The sequence below is a fragment of the Neolamprologus multifasciatus genome, chromosome 20 (assembly GCF_963576455.1).
Source record: "Neolamprologus multifasciatus chromosome 20, fNeoMul1.2, whole genome shotgun sequence".
In the NCBI taxonomy this organism is placed as follows: Eukaryota; Metazoa; Chordata; class Actinopteri; order Cichliformes; family Cichlidae; genus Neolamprologus; species Neolamprologus multifasciatus.
Window position 1 is genome coordinate 3,737,396 of NC_140458.1, and position 25,307 is coordinate 3,762,702.

A 25,307-nucleotide genomic window follows, 5' to 3' on the forward strand; every position below is an offset into this window, starting at 1 on the left:
TCTTCTGTGAAGGGAGTAGTGCACACCATAGCAGGAAGTCATAAGTGGTGTCTTTAATCGGCACCACTCTTTCCAGCTGTGCTAAATGTTAGAGGTTTTATTTATTGATTAAACAGTGGTACTGCATGATGAGTACTGCTGGAACACCAGGGTGACGGTTGTTTAAGATACTGTGCTGTGCAAAAGTCCTGACACACGACAATTCTTCATGTTTTAGGGAAACGAGTGCAACAGTTTATTAAAGGAACGCGTTTTTTTGCATATGGTTGTTGTTAATGAAGATTATAAAGAGACAATTTTTTAAATTAATCATTCCACTAAATGCAATCAATGTTACTTTAACTTAAAAATATAACTATCTTTCAAAAGCACCGACTTACTGAAGTGACCTAAATGTTTTTGAATTTGTCTAGCTTAATGCAATCTCTCAACAAATCAACAAGTGATGATGATGTTAATCATCATGACCTCTGAGTGGCAGGGTGGGGGGGGGGGTGACTGAGAGGCACAGACTGTAAATAAAGGATAGATGTAGCATGCTGGTTTAAGTAAAAATAAAGGATAGATGTAGCATGCTGGTTTAAGTAAAAATAAAGGATAGATGTAGCATGCTGGTTTAAGTAAGGTCTTATTCTTTTTAATGACCACCAGGGGGCGACTCCAGTAACTGCAAAAATAAAAGAAGACTTCATATTTGCAGTTTCTTGGGAGTCTGAGAAAATAGAGACTCTCACGGACTATGGTATGAATAAAATCAGTCCTAGCTTAAAGTACTCCTGAATACAGCACAATGTTCATTTTTGTTAACTGTGGTCATTATCAGACTCACATGACTTCTGACTGACACCAGGATGACTGCAGTATCATAACACCAAAAGTGATCAGGTGGCTAGCATCAAATAATTATTAGTTATTGTTGTATCGAAGCTCCATAATGCAGTCAAAGATGTTGTTTATACCTCAGTCTACATGTGGATACTGATGGGAACAGTTCCTTGTCTTTGTATAGGAGTGCTCCCGCAGCCACAGAGGGACCAGGATGAATGTCGCTGCAATACGAACGTCTGTCAGAAATCTGGCTTTAAACTTTGACAAAAATTGAATTAAAGCCACTGAATGATTCAGGATTAAGATCTACTGACATTTGTAACATATTGGTGCCTAAATTGTGTAAACATTAAATGTTTATTTGAATTAACTGTTACATCAAATTATGAGCTGAGGTTTTTGTTTTAATGTTATAAAAATACAAATCTGCGTTACAGATTACATTTATACGTCACGTATCGGGTCACATGATCACAAGCACGTCACCACCACCTACTACCGTGATGACGCAACCCCCCCCCCCTCCCCAAGAAAATAAAAGCTAAATTTTTAATTTAATAAAATTAATCTATTTTTTTAAATCATATTTAATTTTTTTTAATCTGAAATGTTTCTTTGTTTTGTTTTTTTTATAGTAAATAAAATGATGTCGTGGACTCAGACAGTCCCGGCCCCTCCACTCAACCCCCCTCACGCCTTCCCCCTCCCAGATCTTCTCGGTCCTCTCGACACTCTGCAGGATGGACGTCGTAAATCAGGTACAAACACTCCACATCCGCCTGTTTATATATATATATTTATATATATATTTCACGTGTCTGCTGCGGGTTGATCAGCTGTGGGTTCGGGTTGTGTTCGTGTTTCGGTTCGGTATTTGTTTGCATTTTGCCTCCCGGTAAAGCATCTCCGTGTCGGCCGCAGGAGGCGGCTCCGACAGCTGGCGGAGGAGACGGAGGGGAGAGGCTCTCCGGACCGGGCTCGGTTCTTCATGGTGGTCCATATGTTTGTATCACTGTGTGTGTGTGTGTGTGTGGGAGGGAGGGGGATGTGAGGCGGACTGCGGGAGGTTTGGAAACAGGAGCGGCTGTCTGGGGTTTCCATCCCTGCGCCACGGTGTCTGCAGGAGGCCCGAAACAAAAACGCACAAACATGAAAATGTCAGCAGCCCCGTGCGCCCGTGATGAAATGAGGTGTGTGTGTGTGTGTGTGTGTGTGTGTGTCTGGGCTTGTAAAATGGCAGCCGGGGGGGGGAGGGGGAGGGCGTCCTCTCTGCTCGGGATGCTGATGCTGATGATGTTGCGGGTCTGCCCGGATCTGTTTTTCTCTCGCCGTTTTCCTTCTACCTGATCCGCGTTATTTAACCCGGGTCTACCCGGGTTCACCCAGATGATTCAGCTGCTCCTCCTCTTCCTCCCACCCCTTCTCCTCCTCTCCTTCATCAGCTACCTTTTAAGATGGAGACCGAGAGAAAAGCCAGCATTGCTTCGCCGTTAGTTTCTATCACAGCCCGATATTTCATATCCAGCTGTTGTTTCACAGCCGCTTTATTTTTACTGTTTTAAACTACAGAGGAGGAAAAAGCCCGGGAAAGCTGATGAAAGCTGTTCTGTGTCAAACATGATTTCAGTCCAAAGCTGACTCTGTCGGCCTCTTTGATCGCTTGCATTTAATTAATGATGTCATATGTGAGTGTTCTGTGTTAGCAAACAAACAAACTCCAGAATTTTACGTCCCTCCGCTTAAACGCAGTATTTGTAGTTTCCCACTGCAGAATTTAACTATGTCCACCACCAGGGGGCAGCATTCTTACAAGTGTTACAGATGTTACTGCTCGTTTCGTCTTTAATATTTTTTATGGACTTGTGGTGGTTAAAACGAACCAATTAAAATCAGAAAACTCTTAAATCCTCGATTTCTGTTCCCAGAATATGTTTTAATGTAAAAATATAACTGACGCATTTTCTTTTCCTGACTCTGTCATGAATAAATGTTACACTTCAACGCCAGTTGAACCTATGTGATGATCTGTGTGAAGGAGAAGCTCTAAAACATTTGGTGTGAGGGCTTTTTTTCTGCTCTTGGCTTGTTTGTATCATAAAGAGGGGAAATCCCTGATACGATCTGCTCTGGCCAGCACAGAGGCCCAACCAAATATTCCGTTTTGGTCAAAGGGGAGGCTCATAAAGCTGGATTGTTTCTCATAAAAGGACCATTGTAAACCCTGTGAATCTTGCACAGTCACTCTACTCCAACAATAAAAATATGGCGTTGGTCCCCTTTAATGCTTTAATATTCACACGATGCACAAAATAAAAAAATCAGGGGCTCAGAAATGCTTTTTATTACAGCCCACAGCAGCTTGTACAGATGTCCAGTTTCACACATTTCTAGCTGATGCTCCTGTTTTTGTTTTGTTTTTGCCGGTAAAGCTGAGCCACCTTTCAGGCCCATCACAGCGTGTGTTTGACATGATGGTGGTTTAAAAACACATTCGTACTCCCAGTGCATTCAATTTAACAGCCTAGCAGCACTCTAGTCTTTTTTTCAGCGTGCTGGGATGTGCTTCAGAAGAAGAATCTCTCCAGGTGAGGAAGGGTAAAGGCTGAAGGAAGTGTATGTTCACCATTTTCACACTTGTTTTTCACAAAGATCTTGTTTTGAGGTTGAAATAAATAATAACAAAATAGCTTTGTGCCATGTTAACCACATCCCAGAAAGCAAACACTTTCCATCTGCAACCAGATGGCTACAAATGAGTCCAAAACCCGTGGCTATGATCCTGCGCAGTCTATTTTAGATCTCAAAGGAGTGCACTATTGTTTGTGGAGGTGGTTTTCAAGCACGTTGTCCAAAATTTCATATTTGTGGGAAATGGATTTCATATCATATCTGGAATATTTTCAGCTCTCCTCTTGATTACATGTTCAGATGACGGCACTGCAGGTTGCATGGCTGCAGTATCTGGTTATCCTCCTCTGAGCTTGTGACCTTTTTACCCCTCGGCTGTAAAAGGCTGATGGGGCATTGTCGTCTCACTGACGGGCGCGCAAGCAGCATGGATGTTTGTGAACGCAGAATGGGGCAACATATTAGCCCATTTACTAACAACCATTCATGTGTTCGAGTCTCGGTGACCTCGACCTTAAGGTGAAACACTTGGTGAAACTTGAGAGCAGGGCCACATAGGATTTTGAAATTGGTACCGTAGCTGTGTCTGTTAGGAGGCTGAGGGGTAGCACTGGTGGGTGCAAATATTTTATACAGATGTTCACCCATGTGCCACAGCCTTTGGGAACCCTGATCTGTGGTCTGTTGGATGGGGAACATCTGTGAAATAATGAAAGAGATGTTTTTACCTGAAGGGAAGCAAAGTCGGGGAATTTTTTTATGACCTGTAGGAGTGCAAAAGGTTGGGATTCTGGTCTGGTGGGACGAACAGACTCTAGTTTGAGACGCCTTTTTATTTTAAAGTTGCCGATTAAATGGTGCTGGTGTTTCAGCAGGAACGCACAAACTGCCAAGCAAAAAACTTCACAACATGGTGGAGAGTGGCACATTGCCATGGAGACTAAATTACTGTGCTGTGCTGTATTACAGCAGTTGATGGATAAATGTGTCCAATCTGCAGCCAATCACAGAGCCCGCCTTCCTGATCAGTTTATTCAGCTCTGATGTCGCAGGTACGAGGTGAACAGGAATGGAGACGGCTCAGTCCCCTGTGGAGCTTCCCGTACTGTTCGTCACCAATGGAGACGGAGCAAACTCCCGTCTCACACACTGAAGCGTGTCGGTCAGTTATCCACGAGATTCATGTGTTTACTGACTGTTCTTGTAGCTTCTTTTGAATGTAAACAAATACTGAAAGGGGAATACTTTTATTCGATAAAGCTCCAGTTTAACTGTGAAAGGTAACAACTGAACGATGTTCCCTCCTCCTGTCAGAGTCTGTCAGTAACCAATCATTTCAGCTCTGCTGGCTGGTTTTATTGGATGTTAACAACAGATTCTGGCATCACTCCTCCTGAGATGAGCCCGCTCAGGCAGACCAGTGCAAAACTCCCAGAAGTCTGAGTCGACTTCAGCGCCGTCTGAGTATTCATCAGTTTAAAATATCAGCATTTAATTAATTACTGTTTGCAGTTAAGGATCTCGTGCATTTTTATTCTGCTTTAAACTGTTATCTGCAACATCTGAGTCTTTCAGTCTTCACTCTTTCATTTCTGGAATATGTCTGCATATAAAGTGAAGGCAAAAGCATTCTAGAAATTCCTGTTTTTCCATTGTTGTTTATTTTTACTTCATTATATTTTCATTAGCCCTGCGTCAGATTGGCGGCCTGTCATAACCAACCTCAGAGACGGTGTTATAGTCCTAATAAAATAAGCTTACAATCTCTCTTTTGGTTTTATATAAAGTAGTGCCAGTTCACCACATTGTCTCATGGTAAAGTCACAATATACAATAAAATAAAAAATTACTGGAAGTACTTTGATTATTAAACAGAACCTTTTAAAGTAATAAGTAATTTTGGGTTAAAATGGTGCCATTATAAAGTAAAATTAACTGTATTTGATTACAAAAATAACTTTTTGCTTGTTTTTATTCTTTTATTGAGCCGTAAGTGTGTCTGCAGTTATGTTTGGTAATGAATGTAATACTATAATATCCCTAAAGCTTGTTTAATACCTTCTCCTTGGCACCTTTTATGCGAGTGTTGAATATCCCACGAGCCGAGCAGCAGGTTGAAATCTGAGAGGGAGAATAGATCTGTTTGTTTGAACACGGTGCATGATGCTGTCTGTTTGAAAGATGTGCTTGATGTGTATTAAATCTGAAATGAAGATTTTAAAGTTCAATTTAAAATGAAGGATTGTGACATTGAACGCATTATAATTCATGTTTAGGTGCATGTTCATCCAAGAGATCAACTTTTCTTTTAACTCGTTTTAAATGAAGAATAATCAAAGCAGTGACTGAGTCATTGCCAAAAAGCTGAAACATGAAAGTGTTCCCAGAAAAAGAGGCGATGATTTCAGATAATCTGGCAATGATTTTTGCAGAAAGAATTTTATGCATTTGTTCTCAAGTAATTGGATAATTATCAAAGTCTCAAAAATCATAATAAATCTGTTAAGTCATTCACATCCAATTCTGTTAAGTCTTCGTTGAATTCTTCCAAATATTTTTCAAACGATCCAAAAAATTTGCCAGTTTTTCTTCATTCCCACGTGTAGAATAACGTCCCTGAAACGCTCTGGAATCAGAACAAAGTTCTTCTCTGACATTTTTAAAATTTCCCTGCACAACAAATCTTCTCCCGAGAAGTGAAAATGAGTCCAGCTTTTTTTTATTAAAGCTGAAATGAAGTGGTGAGAAAATCATTTCAACATCCAGAAACACATGCAAGGATCATTAAGACTGAAGGACTATTACACAGCAAACAGCGGGTTTCCATGTGCAGTTAGATCGTCTCCTACAACGTAAGAAAAACTGTTCAGATTATTGCAATAAAGAAACTACTTTGTTGTGCAGTTGTGAATAACATGCATACAAAAATGTTATATACAGATAAATTCTGTCTCTTATTGCATGATGAGATTATCATGACAGTCTCCTCTCCACTCCCAGTGTCTGCATTTTAGACCTGCAGTCTGAATCATTCATTAAGTCAGCTGACTCGGTTTGATGGGAATGTTTTTTAATGTTGCCAATATTCTCAGTGAATCGTTATTATTGATAACAACAGTTGAGCTCAAAGTTTCTCTTGATAGAAAGTAGGCCTGCCACAAACGATTATTTTGATAGTCGACTAGTCACCGATTATTTTTGCGATTAGTCGACTAATCAGATCATCATCCATTGTACATAAAACTACAGCTTATTGCACCAGCATCCATCTGCTCTTATATAACTATCATTAGCTTACAGCTTTAAGTGTGTAAGGTATGTGCTAACTAAAAATAAAGACAAGATGATAGTTTATTAAATTTTAATGAAATTTGCAGATTGTTTCGGTGAAGTTTAATAAACTCCTTGCTATCTAAAATATAATGGGACACCGTAAATTCTCGAGCATCTCACACTTCTGATAATCAGCTGTCTGCTTGACGTTTATTCAGCTGTGTAAAAACTATAACTTTAATCTCAGCCAAACCGATTTACTCAGGAACAAATAAAATACTAAAAAAGGCCAAACAATAACATTTTTAAGTTATCTAAGTGACTTATATATATTTAACCTGAGTAGCGAAAGACGGCGGTGGGTTTGAAAACGATTAGCCGGGAGTCCGGTGTTCTCACGGCTCTAGTGAGCCTAGCCCCCGGCTAGCTATCGAGCTAGTGGCTAACAGACGTCTCCGAAAACGTCGGAGCGCTTTTGAAAATATGTGGTGTCTTGATAAACTGAGCAGATATTTGAGGTTTCCACAGCTACATTCTCGCCTGAAAATATGTTAAACGTTTATTTTGTGACCCAGAAAGAATAATAAGAGTAATATTAAAACTAACTAGCTGCCGCCATTGTTGGAAACTGAGCTGGGCTGCGCTATGAATTCTGGGACACAGCTTCTTCTTCTTCTTCGCGGTTTAACGGCAGCTGGCATCCTTGTACATGCAGTGCTGCCATCTTCTGTTTCAGTCCGTTATTACACTTTTAAATCCTACTACTTATTCCTGCGTCTTTTATGATCTTACAAAGCTTCAAACGACACAACGACTATGGGAATGATGCTGCTGTTTATGATGTTCTGGCCCTGAGTGAAAGTGCTCCTGACAGCAGGAGATCCACGTGCTCGTCTTTCGTCAGGCTGCTCGGATGAACATAATTAACCAGTGTGTGTCTTTCTGTCTGCAGCTGGTGGCCCAGGGTCAGTTCAGGGTGCTGAAGGTTCCTCTGGGCTTCATTAAGGTCCTAGAATGGGTGAGTTCATCAGACCAACAGCTGCACCACAAAAACCTGCAACCACAGCACAGATGCACCGTATCCTCCAGAGTTTTTAAGGACGTATAACCAGTGTTGGGAAGGTTACTTTTAAAATGTATTCCATTACAGAATACAGAATACATGCCCCAAAATGTATTCTGTAACGTATTCCGTTACGTTACTCAATGAGAGTAACGTATTCTGAATACTTTGGATTACTTAATATATTATCATGCTGTTTACAACTACATGAATGTACTATTGCTGTGATTTATTACTGTTACTGAAGGTCCGCGGCTCCGAACCGTAGTAAAGGGACCTCTGGCTAATACGGTGGGTTCTGTGTCGGCTCGTAGCTGAAAACTAGCTTTACTTTGTTGTCTGGGTCAACTTTGCTAGCAGAGACAGAGAGAGGCGTTGAAAGGCTGCTCCAACAGAACTTATTGTTTTTGGAGGAAAACACGAACACGGTGTACAGTCGAGTCTTAATAGCTTACTTACAACTGGGCTCGTCAGGCTCTCTTCTTGGCTGCAGTGGTTATTATTATATTTACATGCTTCCAGCTCCCGTTTCTGCTCGATGACAGCTCGTACTTTTCTTTTTTCTCCCTCCCTCGCTCACAGACACATAACGTGTATGGCAGTCCATTCTCCCTGCAGCACGGACTACACTGCCTATGATGCTACATTCTTTAGAGCTATACCTGTAGCATTCTGCCTATTAGCTTAGCACAACAACAACAAAAAGGCCTCTCTCACCCAGGAAACGCAGAGAGAGAGCGTCACCCTGTAACCATGGCAACCGTAACGCTGCCGCCTGGAACAACAGAACGTAGCTGTCAAACAAAACCCAAACAGTCCTGACCCGCCACAATATGAAACAGGGAAGTACCGCCGTGTAATCCATTTATTTCAACAAAGTAACTGTATTCTAAATACCACCTTTTTAAACGGTAACTGTAACGGAATACAGTTACTCATATTTTGTATTTTAAATACGTAACGGCGGTACATGTATTCCGTTACTCCCCAACACTGCGTATAACTCCCGGAGCTGAGTTCACGTTCCTGTTTGAAGCTCAGAAACATCATACACCATCAGAGTTTAATGGTTCACCTTAGATGAAAGCACAATTCAAACATATCCATGATCATGTATGTACAAATAATTTTCTTCTGTTTAACAGCTGACCAGCTTTAATCTTAATATTTAAAGTACGCATTCATGACTTGTAATAAAAACATAATAAAACATAAAAATCTTATACTGTATCAGTTTTATTCTATGTTTGTAGCCTTTACGCTGCTAAAAGTTCACTGACTGCAGGTATGATTCAGCTCCTACTATTAATGAGCTAACCTTCTGGTTTTATTTTGAAATAAATTGTAGATGCCAGCATCCACACAGCAGGGGGCGCTGTAGGGAGATTGAAATCCTTCTTTTGGTTTTTCGTTGTGGATAAAACCTCGTACATCAGCTCAGTCTGGAGGGTTTTTAAAAACATTTTAGGGACCTCATAACTTCATAGGTGCAGGAGATATACACATTAATTTTTCAGATGTATTAAAGTTTTCATTACAACAAACTCAGTGAGCTTCAGCATCATGGGATGCATCATAGTTTAAACTATGTTACAGTAGCAGAAACAAGCACCGGTACTCCTGGTTGTTTGATCTGATTTATGATTCTTCACTGTGGGGGAAAAAACAACTTAAAATGAATTTTCAGTGAAATTTCAGGAGTCATTTCATCATCTGATATAAGTATCTGCTCAAAACAACCTTTAGCATATAAAACGTCTCCTTTTATTTATGTCTGTGAAGGTTCTCAGTCATCCAGGTCATCGTAGTCTAAGGAGCTTGGAAAGAAAAAGCGTCTGGACTTTAAGTTGCTTGAAGACGTTTTACCTCTCATCCAAGAAGCTTCTTCAGTTCTAAGGTCAATCCGCTCAAAGAGGGACAAAAGGACCTCCTGATGATCATCTACCTAATCACTTGAGCCAAGGTGTGAAAACGGGTGTGGGTCACACAGGGGGGTCCTTTTCTCCCTCTTTGGGGGGATTGACCTTAGAACTGAAGAAGCTTCTCAGATGAGAGGTAAAACGTCTTCAAGCAACTTAAAGAAGTCCAGACGCTTTTTCTTTCCAAGCGCCTTAGCCTCCTTTTATTTACATTTTCACACCAGACTCATCAAAAGAATCCCCGGTCGTGGTTCTTTGTTTATAATATGATCATATTTGTAGCAGCAGCGATGTTCATGTGTTGTATGTAACAGTTTCGACATCTCACATTGATAACAGAGGGTCTCAGGTACAGACATCTGTGAAGATTGAAAACAAGCATAGACATAGATCGGTTGTCTTAATGATTTAATAGCTTCATCAGTGATTACAGATCCTGTTGAAAGTGCTGTCTGTGGAGATCACTGTATGCTTCACCAAGAGAAATGGGGAATAAAACATGGGAGGTCTCAGCCAGTGTGATTCAATACCTCAGATTAAATGTGAGCGTTTAGTTAGATGGACGTCCCAAAATAAAATCTGTTAAATCTGAGTCCAGGCTGACCGTCACACACTGGCTGACAGGGCGCATGTTGACTTAACTTCATACATATGTTGTATTACATTGTCAGATCAACTCTATAAAACAAGTCTGAAAACATAAAACCTTTTCTAAACCTTCAGACAACAAGCAAATGGCTTATTCACAAGTTCCACTGAGATGCCGAAGGCTGGATGGGAAGTGATGTAACAGCTTCAGCTCTCAGTACTGTATGTATGGTATTAAATATCGCACACCCACACACTGACTGAGCAGATGGTCACAGTCAGACGGCCCAATCCCTACTTGGCAACGTGGATGTGGGTTCATGCAGCCTCCTCGCGAGGACCAAGTGTGAATGTTCAGAATTGTGTGGATGATTTATGGCAAATTTATGGGAAATGGGGACGGTCGAAGCAGCAGTTCATCAAAGACTCGGCTGCTTGAGCCTCACTGCTGGTCCTCACACACGTGTCTGAGTGTTGGCTGGAAGAGCATCACAGCTGGTGTCTACAGATGTGGCAACAGCTGTAGAAAAGCAAGGACACTTTTTGGGACTCTAGTTGTGACAATAGTGGCAAAGCGGGAGCACTAGTGGGATCTTTTTGGCAACGATTTGTTCCAACAATGGTCTGGTATCAAGCCTGTTTCTTCTTAGATGTGCACACTTTTTGGTTTTTTGCACTTTCTTTTGCACAGTAACATATCTACCCTGGTTCAAAGTAGGTGTGCTGAGTGGCAGGTTTTTAGTTATCAGCAGGTAAAAGCAGAACAATCACAAAATCTCTTTCCCTGCCCCCAATCACAGGGGCAGGAAGGGCAGTAGGTAGAGTGGTCGCCCCATGATTGGGGACTATAAGGGGTTTGGAAATTAAAAGAAAATAAAAACTAGTAAAAACTGCAGACCTCCTTACAAACCACATCATATTATTCATACAGGAGTTTAACCTTTGACTCCTGGATACAAGACGATGAAAATAAATCTGCTGGATCTTCCTGCATGTAAATCGCGCAAGGCTGCGAACATCTTAATGATGACCCTGGTTTCACTTTCCTCCACGTTCTGTAGCAGGTGGGGAAATCAGTGACATCCAGTGTTGGGAAGGTTACTTTTAAAATGTATTCCATTACAGAATACAGAATACATGCCCCAAAATGTATTATATAACGTATTCAGTTACGTTACTCAATGAGAGTAACGTATTCTGAATACTTTGGATTACTTAATATATTATCATGCTGTTTACAACTACATGAATGTACTATTGCTGTGATTTATTACTGTTACTGAAGGTCCGCGGCTCCGAACTGTAGTAAAGGGACCTCTGGCTAATACGGTGGGTTCTGTTTCGGGCTAGTAGCCGAAAACTAGCTTTACTTTGTTGTCTGGGTCAACTTTGCTTGCGAGAGACAAAGAGAGGCGGAACTTATTGTTTCAGAGAAAAACACGAACACGGTGTACAGTCGAGTCTTAATAGCTTACTTACAACTGGGCTCGTCAGGCTCTCTTCTTGGCTGCAGTGGTTATTATTATATTTACATGCTTCCAGCTCCCGTTTTTGCTCGATGACAGCTGTACTTTTCCTTTTTCTCCCTCCCTCGCTCACAGACACATAACGTGTATGGCAGTCCATTCTCCCTGCAGCACGGACTACACTGCCCATGATGCTACATTCTTTAGAGCTATGCCTGTAGCATTCTGCCTATTAGCTTAGCACAACAACAAAACGGCGCTCTCTCACCCAGGAAACACGCAGAGAGAGAGAGTCACCCTGTAACCATGGCAACCGTAACGCTGCCACCTGGAACAACAGAACGTAGCTGTCAAACAAAACCCAAACAGTCCTGACCCGCCACAATATGAAACAGGGAAGTACCGCCGTGTAATCCATTTATTTCAACAAAGTAACTGTATTCTAAATACCACCTTTTTAAACGGTAACTGTAACGGAATACAGTTACTCATATTTTGTATTTTAAATACGTAACGGCGGTACATGTATTCCGTTACTCCCCAACACTGGTGACATCACACATAAAAACGTCACCAAGTTCCTCCCGCTGACTCGACGTGAAGCCTGTTTTCATCGGGCCGCTGAAGTCAGTGTGCACAGCTCTGTGAGGCCGAGGCGGTTGTTGGTTCGGTTCCTGTCTGATATGCAAAGCTTCGCAAAACGCTAAACATAGACGTGACGATGAGTCATCATCCTGCAGAAGCCAGCGCCGCCTCTGCTTCACCAGAACTGCATATATATGTATTTTTTAAAAAATAGCAGCAATTTTTAGCCACAGGAAGGTCACGTCCATGAAAAATTGTTTTTACTGAGGATGCTGTTTGCAGGTCAAAGGTCAGGTGACACAATCATGTCAGTTTCTTCATCCTAAAGCGAGTCTATAAATGCATGTAACAGTTTGGTGTTGCTAAATTCGGTGCAATATTTGAGCAATTGTAAAAAATCTGCCTGCAAGTGCTGAATTTATTTATTTATCAATAAAAAATTAATTAAGCCGTCCTAATGAACCTAAATAACCTTCTCTACAAAAACACAGCTTCTCCTCCTGGAGGAAAATAAATCTTGAGTCTCTTTGTGATATAATCATGATTTTTATTTTTCTAGTCTGAGTCAAACAGCGTGACCTCTGTGCAAAACCACGAATACATCAGTGTTTTGGATTTTGGTCAGACTAACAGGAAATTAGAACCTGGAACAACTTTAGGAGTCAGATGAAAATGCTGTGCGGTGCCACATACAGGAGGATACCACTGATGCTTGTGATGTGTTGTTGCTCCTTCTTCCTCCCCCAGTTCTTCGCCATCTTCGCCTTCTCCACCTGTGGCAGTTATTCCGGGATGTTCAAGATTGCGGTGGAGTGCAAGAACCGGACGCAGAGCGACCTGAAAATAGAAGTGGAGTTTGAGTATCCCTTCAGGTCAGAACACGCTCAGACGCCATCAACTCTGAAGCTAAAAAATATTAAATAAAAATTAAATGTTTAAACTTCTTTCAGCTCAATTTTATTTATAAATGCTCCTCAGGCAGGACCCCTGGGTCCAAAGCTTTGAGGCGTGTTTTGACCAGATGGTGTGACTGTCAGAGCTCTAAAGTTATTAACTGTGTATTAGTTCTTGTTGGTCACCAATGTCTGAACCAAATGTTGTATTTCTTGCTTCACTTCACTTTATCTTCAGCTTCAATAACTTTAAACTCCTCTGTCAGACTCCACCAGGAGTATTTTCATGCCCCCACCTGTAAGTCTGAGAACAAAGAACCGATTTTCCTGGTTGGCGACTACTCCTCCTCAGCCGAATTCTTTGTCACCATCGGCGTCTTCGCCTTCCTGTACTCTACGGCGGCTCTCAGCATTTACGTCTTCTTCTTTGAAAAGTACAAGGAGAACAACAAGGGCCCACTGATCGTAAGTACGGCCGCCCGACTTCCCAGCTGACCTCTGAAAAACCCGCCTCACTCCGTCTTTGTGCCGTTTCAGGACCTGGGAGTCACCGGAGTGTTTGCCTTCATGTGGCTGGTGAGTTCGGCAGCCTGGGCCAAAGGTCTGTCCGACGTGAAGACTGCGACCAACCCGGATGAAGTCATCACTATGATCCCCGCCTGTAAAGAGGATGAGAACAGCTGCCGTGAAGTCCACGACCCAGTTATGTCTGGATTGAACACCTCTGTGGTAAGACTTTCACTGGGCCTGAGCACATCTGAGTCTTGCCGTAGGACGGGGAAACTTTGAGAAGTTCATGGATGCTACAATACTAGAATGTCAGTACTGACCCTTATAAAGCACAGAATATTACTGAGAAATGTCTGTAGGTTCTGAGTCATCCAGGGCACGAGAGTTTAAGCACTCGAGTAAAAAGAAATTGGACTTCTTTCACATGAGCCAAGGTGTGACCCTGACGACTCGCCTGATGACAGAGTAGGTAAGAGACTCTCGAGACCATGTCCAAAGTGACGGCGCCTGTTACGCACCGGCCTAGAGCCGCAAAGAAGTCAATCACACAGCCACGGCTTTACAATGACTAGTCGTTTTATTAACTGGACAGGTAATGAGCGTCAGGGTGGGCATGGCCAAAACAACAAACAAAACACACTAGAAATAAACTAGAACTAACTTACCTATAGTGATAAAACCACAACAAAAAACCAGGAAGCAGGAGGGGCTGCCGGCCTAGTCAGGTCCCAATTTGTAGCCGGCCTCATTCAATCTTCCACCGATGGTCAGCCTCCACCTGGAAACCTAGCACAAACATCACAGAGTACAAACAACGCTCCCTCTGGTGTGGTGAGTGGCAGTACCACACGGAAACAATAGCTGTGTCCCAATTCAGGGTCTGCACGCTTGAAGTACGCATTTTAAGTGTGATCACGTCACCGCCACGCGACAACGGCTGTCCCAATTCAAAGTGTACTTCAAATGCATACTTCAAATGCGCCGTCGATTTCCCCAAATATCAAGCGTGGTCCGGTGCACGCTTCGTGGTCCCATATATCCCACAATTCATAGCGCGGCGGTGGGTGTGGATAATTTCGCCGCAAAATACGGCAGAAGGGAGCGGCCAAGAGTGAACTGTCAAAAGTAAGTACTGAATATGACGTCACTTATTCATGTGCGAATGTTTAATAACGAAGAACATTAAAACATTGCCGGCAAAGTTGTGGGACATTAGTGATGTTTGTACTTTCAGCGTTAACTTAGTTGTAAGGCCATATATATATATATATATATATATATATATATATATATATATGTATATATATATATATATATATATATATATATATATATATATATATATATATATATATATATATATATATCATAATAATCTGACAATAACTATAATATTGTCCATATTATATTTACATTACCACAGTGAGATGATTTTAGTCTCATGAACAACATTAGCTAATTGTTATTTACTAACTACTCTTGTAATGACTGTTCAGTACAGAAATGAAGCCCTTGAATCATGTTTTACAGTCCTGTGGTCTCAGCCTCAGATACTCAACTAATCAAAGTGATGTCATGACAAAAATGAATGACCAACAAAACATTTTTTTCTCCTTCATTTCTGTCAAACAAAGCTGTATGTAACGTTTCTTGCAGTTAGTATCATGGTTGCTAGGCAACCTGAACAGCGCGACGTTGGCTAGACCGTCCCATTTCACAAGCCTCTAACTTCCGCACTTCTCGTACTTATAGTACGCACCGTACGTAGTACGCCTAGTGTGCGTACTTCAAGCGTGCAGACTCTGAATTGGGACACAGCTACAGACCTGGCTCATGACAGCGCCTCAAGAGGAACTCATGAGCAGTTAGAACAGAAGAAGCCGTCTTAAAAAAGGAAGTCCAGTAGTCTTCAACTCGAGCTTAAGATTAATGAGAGATTAAAAAAAAAAATTCAACCTGTCAAAGAAGCAAGATTTCAGATATAATGTCAACTAAATGACATAAACTAAATAACAATGACATGTTTGGCACCGGATTATAAAGAAAACTGGTGCTGGATCAAACTCTCTCTGATGTTTATTGAAGATGGGTTTAAATTCACTTGTTTCAGGTCAGTGACATAAATGTTTAATTCTGTCTTAAAGTAAGACAGATTTGACACTTGGCTGTTTGTACTGATGAAGTAACTGCTGACGGGGCACTCACACTTGTTGTCCTCCTCCTTTTCCTCCTCTTCCTTTCTACCTTTCGCTTTAGTAGGTTATCTTCCTCCATCTGACCCTATCCGTAGCATCCTCCTCCTGCTCCGCCACATCAACCCTCTGCATGTCTTCTTTCACTAGAACCATAGATCTTCTCTGAGGTCATCCTCTTTTCCTCCTACCTTGCAGCTCCATCTTAAAACTCCAGTCGATCAGTGTACATGCCCAAACCCTCTCAGCCTTGCATCTCTGACTTTGTGTCCAAACCGCTCGACCTGAACCATCCCTCTGATGGACTCATTTCTAATCTTGGTCACACCCAGCTCGACCTCCCGTCTTGCTGTCAGTGCCACTGTCTCCGAACCGTACAGTATAGCAGGTGTCATTACCATCTTGTAAACCTCCCCTTTCTCTCTTGCTGCTACCCTTCTGTCACTCCTGCTCCTCTTCACCGATCTTGTGCGCTGTCGGTTGCTTTAGATGATTGATCGTGAGACAGGATGTTGATTTTGATCTTGTTCTTTTCATCTTCACCATCAACCCTGCTCCCTGTTACTGTAACCTAAATATGTGAAGAAAAAAAAAACTTCAAGGTGCCTCCATGATTTACTTTTATTAATCGGGATGCTAACTTAAGCTAATGAATACAGTTTATTTTCAGTTATTGTTTGTACTTTGGATGGTAGAAGGCATTAAAAAAAAAGAAAACAAAATCAGTTCTTTATCAAATGAGGGTGGATTTGGGAACCTCTGAACCAGCTGAAAGAAACTCTTAAAGCACTGAAGACTGCATTTGCTATATTTAGTCACTCAGTGAGGCCTCAACCCCAATAATGCAAAACTTAAAGCCATAATATACTTTAAATGGCCGAGTTATCCCCATTCACCTAAAACAGGTGAATTTCTGTCTTTTGTCCTGCCTCTTCTCACTCCTAAGCTGTCGCAGCCCTCGATCGTTCTGCCCAGTAGCGGTTTTAGATACGGGCGACACGGGCGGTTGCCCGGGGCGGCATTGTGGTGGGGGGCGGCATCACGGGCATCGGTAAAAAAAAAAATAGCTTGTACTCATGCTGCCCCGACATCATGCGAGCCCATATTGGGAATGGCATAGGCACCGATCGATTTTCTATAGCCCATGGGAGTAAGGGCGCCCTCCGTTTGCGAGGTGCGCCTGCTGCTTGCAGCACAGGGAGGAGAGGGCGGGGCGACGGGGGATTGGCTGGAGCAGCAAAAATTACCAACTCTCAAAATAAAACAAAAATAAAAAACACGAAAACACCAGACATCATGATACAGACTTATGGTTAGCACTGTTGCCGCACAGCAAGAAGGTCCTGAGTTCAATTCCAACATCAGGCCGGGTCTTTCTGTGTGGAGTTTGCATGTTCTCCCCGTGTTTGCGTGGGTTCCCTCCGGGTACTCCGGCTTCCTCCCACCGTCCAAAGACATGCAGCTTGTGGGGATAGGTTAATTGGATAATCAAATTGTCACTAGGTGTGAATGTGTGAATGAAAGTGAGTGCAAATGGTTGTCTGTCCCTGTGTGTTGGCCCTGCGACAGACTGGCGACCTGTCCAGGGTGTACCCTGCCTCTCGCCCTATGACAGCTGGGATAGGCTCCAGCGCCCCCCGCGACCCTAAAAAAAAGGATAAGCGGAAGCGAATGGATGGATGGGATGGATGTTTTTTCAAAATTCTATACAAGAAAAGTGAGCGTAAGAGCCCTCGGTGCGCCTGCTTGCTGCTGAAGTCAAAGTAAACTTTATTGTCATCTCCGCTACATACAGTCCAGTATATAGAGATGAGACGACGCGGCTCCAGTTACAGCAGTGCAAGTAAACAAACAATAAATATTTAAGAGTAAAAAAAAATAAATATACACTTTAGGACTCGGGGTAAAGGGATCAATAACAATTTAAAATGTATATTTTATATTTTGTTTATTTAAAGTCTCACACACAACCCGTTTTTAAAGTTTAAAAAAAGAGAAAAGAAGAGGAGTGTAGCGACTTCCACAGTCGCTAGAGGCTGGGGACTGAGCCTGTCTATTTGCCTGACGCGCTGTCAACTTTACGCAGTAATGCCAGAGGTGGAATTGCTTGCTTGTTTATTAAAGTGCTTGAAAAGTTTACAGAGCAATGTGATCAGCTCGCGATTCAAACTCTTAAAACATCACAGGCTCTAATGCAACAAGGGGAAACTCGTTGTGCTGCGGTCAACAAAAACTACGGCTACCCAGCCCCCCTCTCTGTCAAAATCAAACCAGTGAATGACAGACTGACAACGCCCTCTTAATGTCACCGCTAGCACCCACGTGACTCCCGTTACACATCACCATAGCAACCAAACAAATAAAAACCCAGTGATCCTTAAAATTCAATACATTTAATTATGGCTCCTACAAGGAGGAACGAGCAAAAGATACAGGTAAGCAGATGTGTCATTGGATAATGGCAGGTCATCCTGAAACAATCAGAATCAGAATACTTTATTAATCCCCAAGGAAATTATGTGGGTTACAGTTCCTCCAAGAAGAAATGGTACAAATAGTAACAGTAACAGACTAAACTAAACTAAACCAGAGGGGGTGTTCGCCCAGGGCGCCTAACAGGCTAGGACCGCCACTGGTTCTGCCAGAGGTTTCTTCCTGTCAAAAGGGAGTTTTTCCTTCCCACTGTTGCCAAGCGGCCAAGTGCTCATAGTAGGTCGTCTGTCTTTTGGGGTTTGTTTCTAATATTGTAGGGTTTTTGCCTTGAGGTGACTGTTGTGAATCGGTGCTATATAAAAAAAATACTGATGCATTCAACTACAAAGTGCTAAGCTATTTTAACATGGGAGTCTATTGGGATTGACTAGGTTTTGCAGAAGTGGCCATTGGAGGAAGTGCAGCTCTTTGCACTTCTATCAGAATCTGAATTTGTTAACAGAGAATGGCGTGATAACCCTCACCCTCTCCTCTTGCAGGCATTTGGTTTCATTAACCTGATCCTGTGGGTTGGAAACCTCTGGTTCGTCTTTAAGGAGACGGGCATCATCGCTCCCTTCATGCGGGCTCCGCCTCCTGAGAGCAAGCCCGCCGCACCCGATGCCTACGGCCAGCAGGGAGCCTATGAGCAAGACCCGTATGCCAGCAACCAGGGAGGCTACCAACCTGACTACAGCCAGCAGGGATACAACCAGGTGAGCAGACGCACTGATGATGCTGGTAACGTCAAACCTGGAACCTCAAGGGAAGAGTTTAGCTGAAGCTTTGTGACTCGGTGATGTGAAACATAATTTATCTCCTGATGACCTGTTTGATCAGAACAGACATCTGTAACATCTGCTATTCAGATGATGGGTCAGTTAATTACATTATATGTGATAATTAATGTATATGATAATTGTTTAAAACAGAAACACTTTGCTGCCCATGACTGTAGATTGAATTTTAGTCTTTGAGTCTGACATTTTACATACAAAATCAGTGATCATTAATCAAGAAAACTGAACTGCAGGCTGAATTCATCCTATGTATTTTTATTTTTTATTTTTTATTTTTTTGTCGTCCAGGAAGCGCAGTATGGTCAGGGCTATGGCCAGCAGGGGGCGCCCACCTCCTTCTCCAACCAGATGTGAGCTGACAGGAAGAAGGTGAGATTGTGGAGGCTTAGTGAAGTGCCTCCTTGCTGCATTTAAGTTGAAAGTTCACTTTGGAGCATCACTTTTAGTATGTTGGGCTCTTTAATTTCTGTTTCTTGGAGTCAGAAGTTTCCATATTTAAAGCTGAGGCTGCAGCACGACGACATCAGCTAGGTGCAAAGCATGCACACAGATATCTTCCAATTATAAAACACTAGAATTTCACTCACCAATACTGAAGAGCAAACCTCTTGATGGCACATCCCTCACATCGAGCCATCATATTTCTGAGTTTAGTTAAAAATACAAGAGGGTCCCAGTTCAGTTTAGCAGGTTGAGTAGGTAGCCCATACACCATAAGGCTAATACAAAGGTCCAGAGTGGAATCCACCTAAAGGCCACTTACTGTTCATCTTCCCCCTCATTTTTCTCCTAGATTGTCTGTCTGCTCTCCACTGTTCCATCACAATATCCAAAAATATATTTAATGACGGCTCAGGCTTTGTACCAGGCTCTAAACATGATTTTTACTTTATTTTTAGTTTATTGATGTGAAGCCGGACACTTTAACACAGCAGTCTCTGGGGATTGGCTGATTTTTGGAGTCTGCCTCAAGTGGCCATTAATGGAACTGCAGTTTTGCCAATTAACCAAACCCAAGGACCTCTATCAGAATGTTTTTTCACATCTTTAAATGTGTGAGCTAATACTGTGCTCATCTGCTGTGTATTTATTGAAACAATCGTGAAGGTAAAGCTTCATATTCATGCGTAGGAATGTTGTGAAATGCTTGGGGCTCTAAGATGTCATCCTCGTTTATTTTCTCTCGCTATTTTTAGGGATTTGACTGTAAATTTTGAAGATTAAATATTGTATTTTTGTTTCTGGTTTCTCCAGGATGGGGATTAGTTTTTAGTCACTGACGCAAAACATTAAACTCGAGGTTAATGTTGCTTTTTCAAAAAGACTCGTCGGTGAATGAAGGTCATTTGAAAAAAGGTAGCAGCTTTTTTTATTTATTTAATCAGATTTTTTTCCATTTGTCTTTCCTTCACAGGACAAGTCGGAGTGAACCAACAGTGGGTCGCTTGCAACCAACCCACAATGTGACACTCCTGGCTGCAAAGTTAATGGGTGGGGTGGGGGAGGGATGAGGGGAAAGGGGGGGTTAGATGTTCACTACAATGAATTGATGTGTAAATGACTAAAAAAGAGAGTTATAGATAACAAATCCACAACTTGAAGAATCCACCAAGACATCGGTGACGAATAGAAACCTGAAACCAGTGACGATGTTGATAAGAGTTATTCATATTAATTAATCTGTGGAGAGAATGTATGTTTGTGTTGTATAGATATCACTATGAACAGATATATAATATAGACTGAAATGTTTCCTGTTTCCTATTGATCTGCCCTGCCCAAAGTTTTATGCCCCGCCTCCTTACATCAGCAAACCAGATTCACACCAGCCAATCGTGAAGCTGTTGAGACTGGGTCCACTGAGACAAATCCAATGAAAACCAGATTTAAACCAAAATGAGAACCACATTAAACAAACTAACAGAGCGTCCGCCAACATCACCTCCCCGCTGCATGTAAATATCAAACAGGAAGTGATGTCAATCTGGGCACGTAGTAAAACCCAGTCCGGCCTACAGCATCACAGTGACGCCCGGTGGAAACTGGATCCAAAATGGCCCCTCGTCATTACAATTTGCACAGTTTGTGTGTTTAATGGGCTCAGCCGAGCTTCGATCTGCTGTGTGTTACATTCCCGCTGCAGAAACGTCCATCTGGACGATCACCGCCGCTAAAACTAAGCCAGATCTGATTCCACTGGCTTCTACTTTGGGTCTAAACTCGGCTAAGACCAATCTGACAATCTGATGATTTCGATGTACTGCTATGATGCAACGGAAACGCCCATCAGGAGCAGGCAGTACAGTTCACTGCCCCTCAAAGGGCTTCCAGATTTAAACCAATTAGAAAGTGAAGGTGGGCTTTTGGAGGCGGGGAGCCTAAAGGGAGACAAATGAATGGAAGACTAAGTATGGGATAATTATTTGGACTGACTTACGCAAAGCCTCTGACTTTGCTTTGTTCACAAAGATCAGAGGTTTTAAGCAACAGCTGTTTCCAGTACACGATAAATATCTTTACCTGGAAACGGTTTCTATGCGGACAGCAGCTGATGATTACATCCTGATACAAGTTGTTGTGCTATGAGTCGACATTTGTGGCATCAACAACTCAATGGCAGACCAAAATTTTAGATGACTGGTTTCTTGGAGTTTTTCCACCTTGATGGGGGTAAATTTCCCCACTTGAAAACTCACTTTTCCCATTTTAATGGTGGCGATGTGAAAATTCAGAGCACAAAATTCAGTTAAGATTCCTCCATGACTTACATGTTGATCTCAGTTATTGGCTTAAATCTTCAGATGGATGCTTCTGTCAGCGAGCTACTTTGAAATGTTGCAATTGTTTTTTTACATTTATTTTAATTTGTCTTCTGTTAGCCAATCGAGTCTTTCTGGAAAGTTCTGGGTCTATACAAAAGTGATGCTTCTTCCTCTTCTTCTTCTTCTTGGGTTGTTTTTCTTGAAAGTGAAGCTGTTTTTAGCGTCGGTATCTTCCTCCCGCATGGTGACGTGTTTACTGCTCGTGTCGTTCAGTATCTGAAGATCAGTGTGATTCTACTTCCTGTTTCCTGTGTGTGTGCGCGTTTGTGTGTGTGTGAGACCATTACCTGTCCATACCACTTCATTGGCTCTTTTTATCCTTTCTCTCATCTTTTATGCTTTTAATTCTCCTCCATTCACTTTTCTTTCTTTCCTTGTTTTGTTTTTTTTACCCTCCCTCTTTATTCTTCATCATCCTCTTCTCCACCTCTGTGATGTGTCCTCTTGTGTCACAATAGTCTACTCGGCATCAGTAACCATGGCGATGGTGTTGACAGTGATGATGTGTGTGACTTGTTGCTATGGAGACATCCCCAACCCAATTCCCCCTGCTGTGTTTATTCAATGGAAAGTTTCAATAAACGACAAACTCATCTCAGTCTGATTTTGTGTCTTTATACAGTCGAGTGAGCAAAGGAAGGGGAAATGAAACTGGGAAGAAAAGGACACTATATGGGAAATGCACATGCTAGACCAGGGTAGGCAGCTCCAGGCCTCGAGTGCCGGTGTCCTGCAGGTTTTAGATGTGTCCTTGATCCAACACCGCTGATTCAAATTGCTAAATGTTCTCCTCAACATGTCTTGAAGTTCTCCAGAGGCCTGGTAAAGAACAATCATTTGATTCACGTGTGTTGACGCAGGGTAAGATCTAGTTGAGTTGCCCACCCCTGTGCTACAGTGGGGCAAAAAAGTATTTAGTCAGCCACCGATTGTGCAAGTTCCCCCACTTAAAATGATGACAGAGGTCAGTAATTTGCACCAGAGGTACACTTCAACTGTGAGAGACAGAATGTGAAAAAAAAATCCATGAATTCACATGGTAGGATTTGTAAAGAATTTATTCGTAAATCAGGGTGGAAAATAAGTATTTGGTCACCTCAAACAAGGAAAATCCCTGGCTCTCACAGACCTGTAACGTCTTCTGTAAGAAGCTTTTCTGTCCCCCACTCGTTACCTGTATGAATGGCACCTGTTTGACCTCATCATCTGTATAAAAGACACCTGTCCACAGCCTCAACCAGTCAGACTCCAAACTCCGCCATGGCCAAGACCAAAGAGCTTTCGAAGGACACCAGGAAAAGAATTGTAGACCTGCACCAGACTGGGAAGAGTGAATCTACAATAGGCAAGCAGCTTGGTGTGAAAAAATCAACTGTGGGAGCAATCATCAGAAAATGGAAGACATACAAGACCACTGATAATCTCCCTCGATCTGGGGCTCCACGCAAGATCTCATCCCGTGGGGTCAAAATGATCATGAGAACGGTGAGCAAAGATCCCAGAACCACACGGGGGCACCTGGTGAATGACCTGCAGAGAGCTGGGACCAAAGTAACAAAGGTCACCATCAGTAACACACTACAACGGCAGGGAATCAAATCCCGCAGTGCCAGACGTGTTCCGCTGCTGAAGCCAGTGCATGTCCAGGCCCGTCTGAAGTTTGCCAGAGAGCACATGGATGATACAGCAGAGGATTGGGAGAATGTCATGTGGTCAGATGAAACCAAAGTAGAACTTTTTGGTATAAACTCAACTCGTCGTGTTTGGAGGAAGAAGAATACTGAGTTGCATCCCAAGAACACCATACCTACTGTGAAGCATGGGGGTGGAAACATCATGCTATGGGGCTGTTTTTCTGCCAAGGGGACAGGACGACTGATCCGTGTTAAGGACAGAATGAATGGGGCCAAGTATCGTGAGATTTTGAGCCAAAACCTCCTTCCATCAGTGAGAACTTTGAAGATGAAACGAGGCTGGGTCTTCCAACATGACAATGATCCAAAACACACCGCCTGGGCAACAAAGGAGTGGCTCCGTAAGAAGCATCTGAAAGTCCTGGAGTGGCCTAGCCAGTCTCCAGACCTCAACCCCATAGAAAATCTGTGGCGGGAGTTGAAAGTCCGTGTTGCTCGGCGACAGCCCCAAAACATCACTGCTCTTGAGAAGATCTGCATGGGGGAATGGGCCAAAATACCAGCTACTGTGTGTGCAAACCTGGTAAAGACCTATAGTAAACGTTTGACCTCTGTTATTGCCAACAAAGGTTATGTTACAAAGTATTGAGTTGTATTTTTGTTATTGACCAAATACTTATTTTCCACCCTGATTTACGAATAAATTCTTTACAAATCCTACCATGTGAATTCATGGATTTTTTTTTCACATTCGGTCTCTCACAGTTGAAGTGTACCTCTGGTGCAAATTACTGACCTCTGTCATCATTTTAAGTGGGTGAACTTGCACAATCAGTGGCTGACTAAATACTTTTTTGCCCCACTGTAGACGCTTAAATAGATACTTGGCAAATGGACAGCTACTTTTATACCAATACTTCTATATAGTGCTTTCTACTCTGACCATTCAAAGTGCGAGTACCCTGTTGGACCTCCTTTTGTCTTTGGTGCTACCTTAATTCTTCAGGGTGCAGGAAACGTTGCTCAGATTCTGATGTGTCCCAGTCACTTCCAGGACCACAGGTGTATAAAATCAAGCACCCAGGCATGCAGACTGCTTCTACAAACATTCGTGAAAGAACGACTCACTTTGACCTTGCTGAATTCCAACGTGGTACTGTGATATGATGCCGCCTGTGCAACAATTCAATTCAATTCAATTCAATTCAATTTTATTTATATAGCGCCAAATCACAACAAAAGTCGCCTCAAGGCGCTTCATAGATGCAGAGAAAAACCCAACAATCATATGACCCCCTATGAGCAAGCACTTTGGCGACAGTGGGAAGGGAAAAACTCCCTTTTAACAGGAAGAAACCTCCAGCAGAACCAGACTCAAGTCTGGCCATGAAATGTTGTTTCTACTAAATACTCCAGTCAGCTGATAGCAGTATTATATGAAAGTGAAAGTGACTTTTGAACAGCACCCATGAAGTGGTAGACCACATAAAATCACAGAACAGGGTCAGCAGGTACTGAGGCGCACAGAGGTCACCAACTAGGTGCAGAGACGTCCAAACTCCTATTTTCCCTCAGATTAGCTCAAGAAACGTCCGTATGGAATGGGTTTCTATGGCTGAGCAGCTGCACCTAAG

The 25,307-nt window shown here is 42.4% G+C and overlaps 1 protein-coding gene and 1 long non-coding RNA gene across 2 annotated transcripts; both read left to right on the forward strand.

Annotated features, from left to right (window-relative positions):
• The first annotated feature begins 1,456 nt into the window (after positions 1 to 1,456).
• On the forward strand, positions 1,457 to 22,637 carry LOC146494117 (synaptophysin-like). The gene is made up of 8 exons (XM_085146921.1): positions 1,457 to 1,586; positions 7,682 to 7,747; positions 13,098 to 13,222; positions 13,510 to 13,708; positions 13,781 to 13,972; positions 18,918 to 19,133; positions 19,506 to 19,586; positions 20,632 to 22,637. The coding sequence occupies exons 1-7, from the start codon at positions 1,569 to 1,571 to the stop codon at positions 19,569 to 19,571; spliced, it is 882 nt and encodes a 293-aa protein (XP_085003047.1). The 5' UTR covers positions 1,457 to 1,568; the 3' UTR covers positions 19,572 to 19,586; positions 20,632 to 22,637.
• LOC146494118 (uncharacterized) lies at positions 7,746 to 9,609 on the forward strand. The gene is made up of 2 exons (XR_014871665.1): positions 7,746 to 7,851; positions 8,810 to 9,609. It is a non-coding gene; the product is annotated as an uncharacterized LOC146494118 (long non-coding RNA).
• Positions 22,638 to 25,307: the final 2,670 nt, after the last annotated feature.

Bases quoted from the DNA above. Each gene is read 5' to 3' on its own strand.
- LOC146494117 (XM_085146921.1), top strand. The intron at 13,709-13,780 runs GTAAGTACGGCC...GTGCCGTTTCAG, and splicing joins ACAACAAGGGCCCACTGATC to GACCTGGGAGTCACCGGAGT. The intron at 13,973-18,917 runs GTAAGACTTTCA...CTCCTCTTGCAG, and splicing joins CTGGATTGAACACCTCTGTG to GCATTTGGTTTCATTAACCT.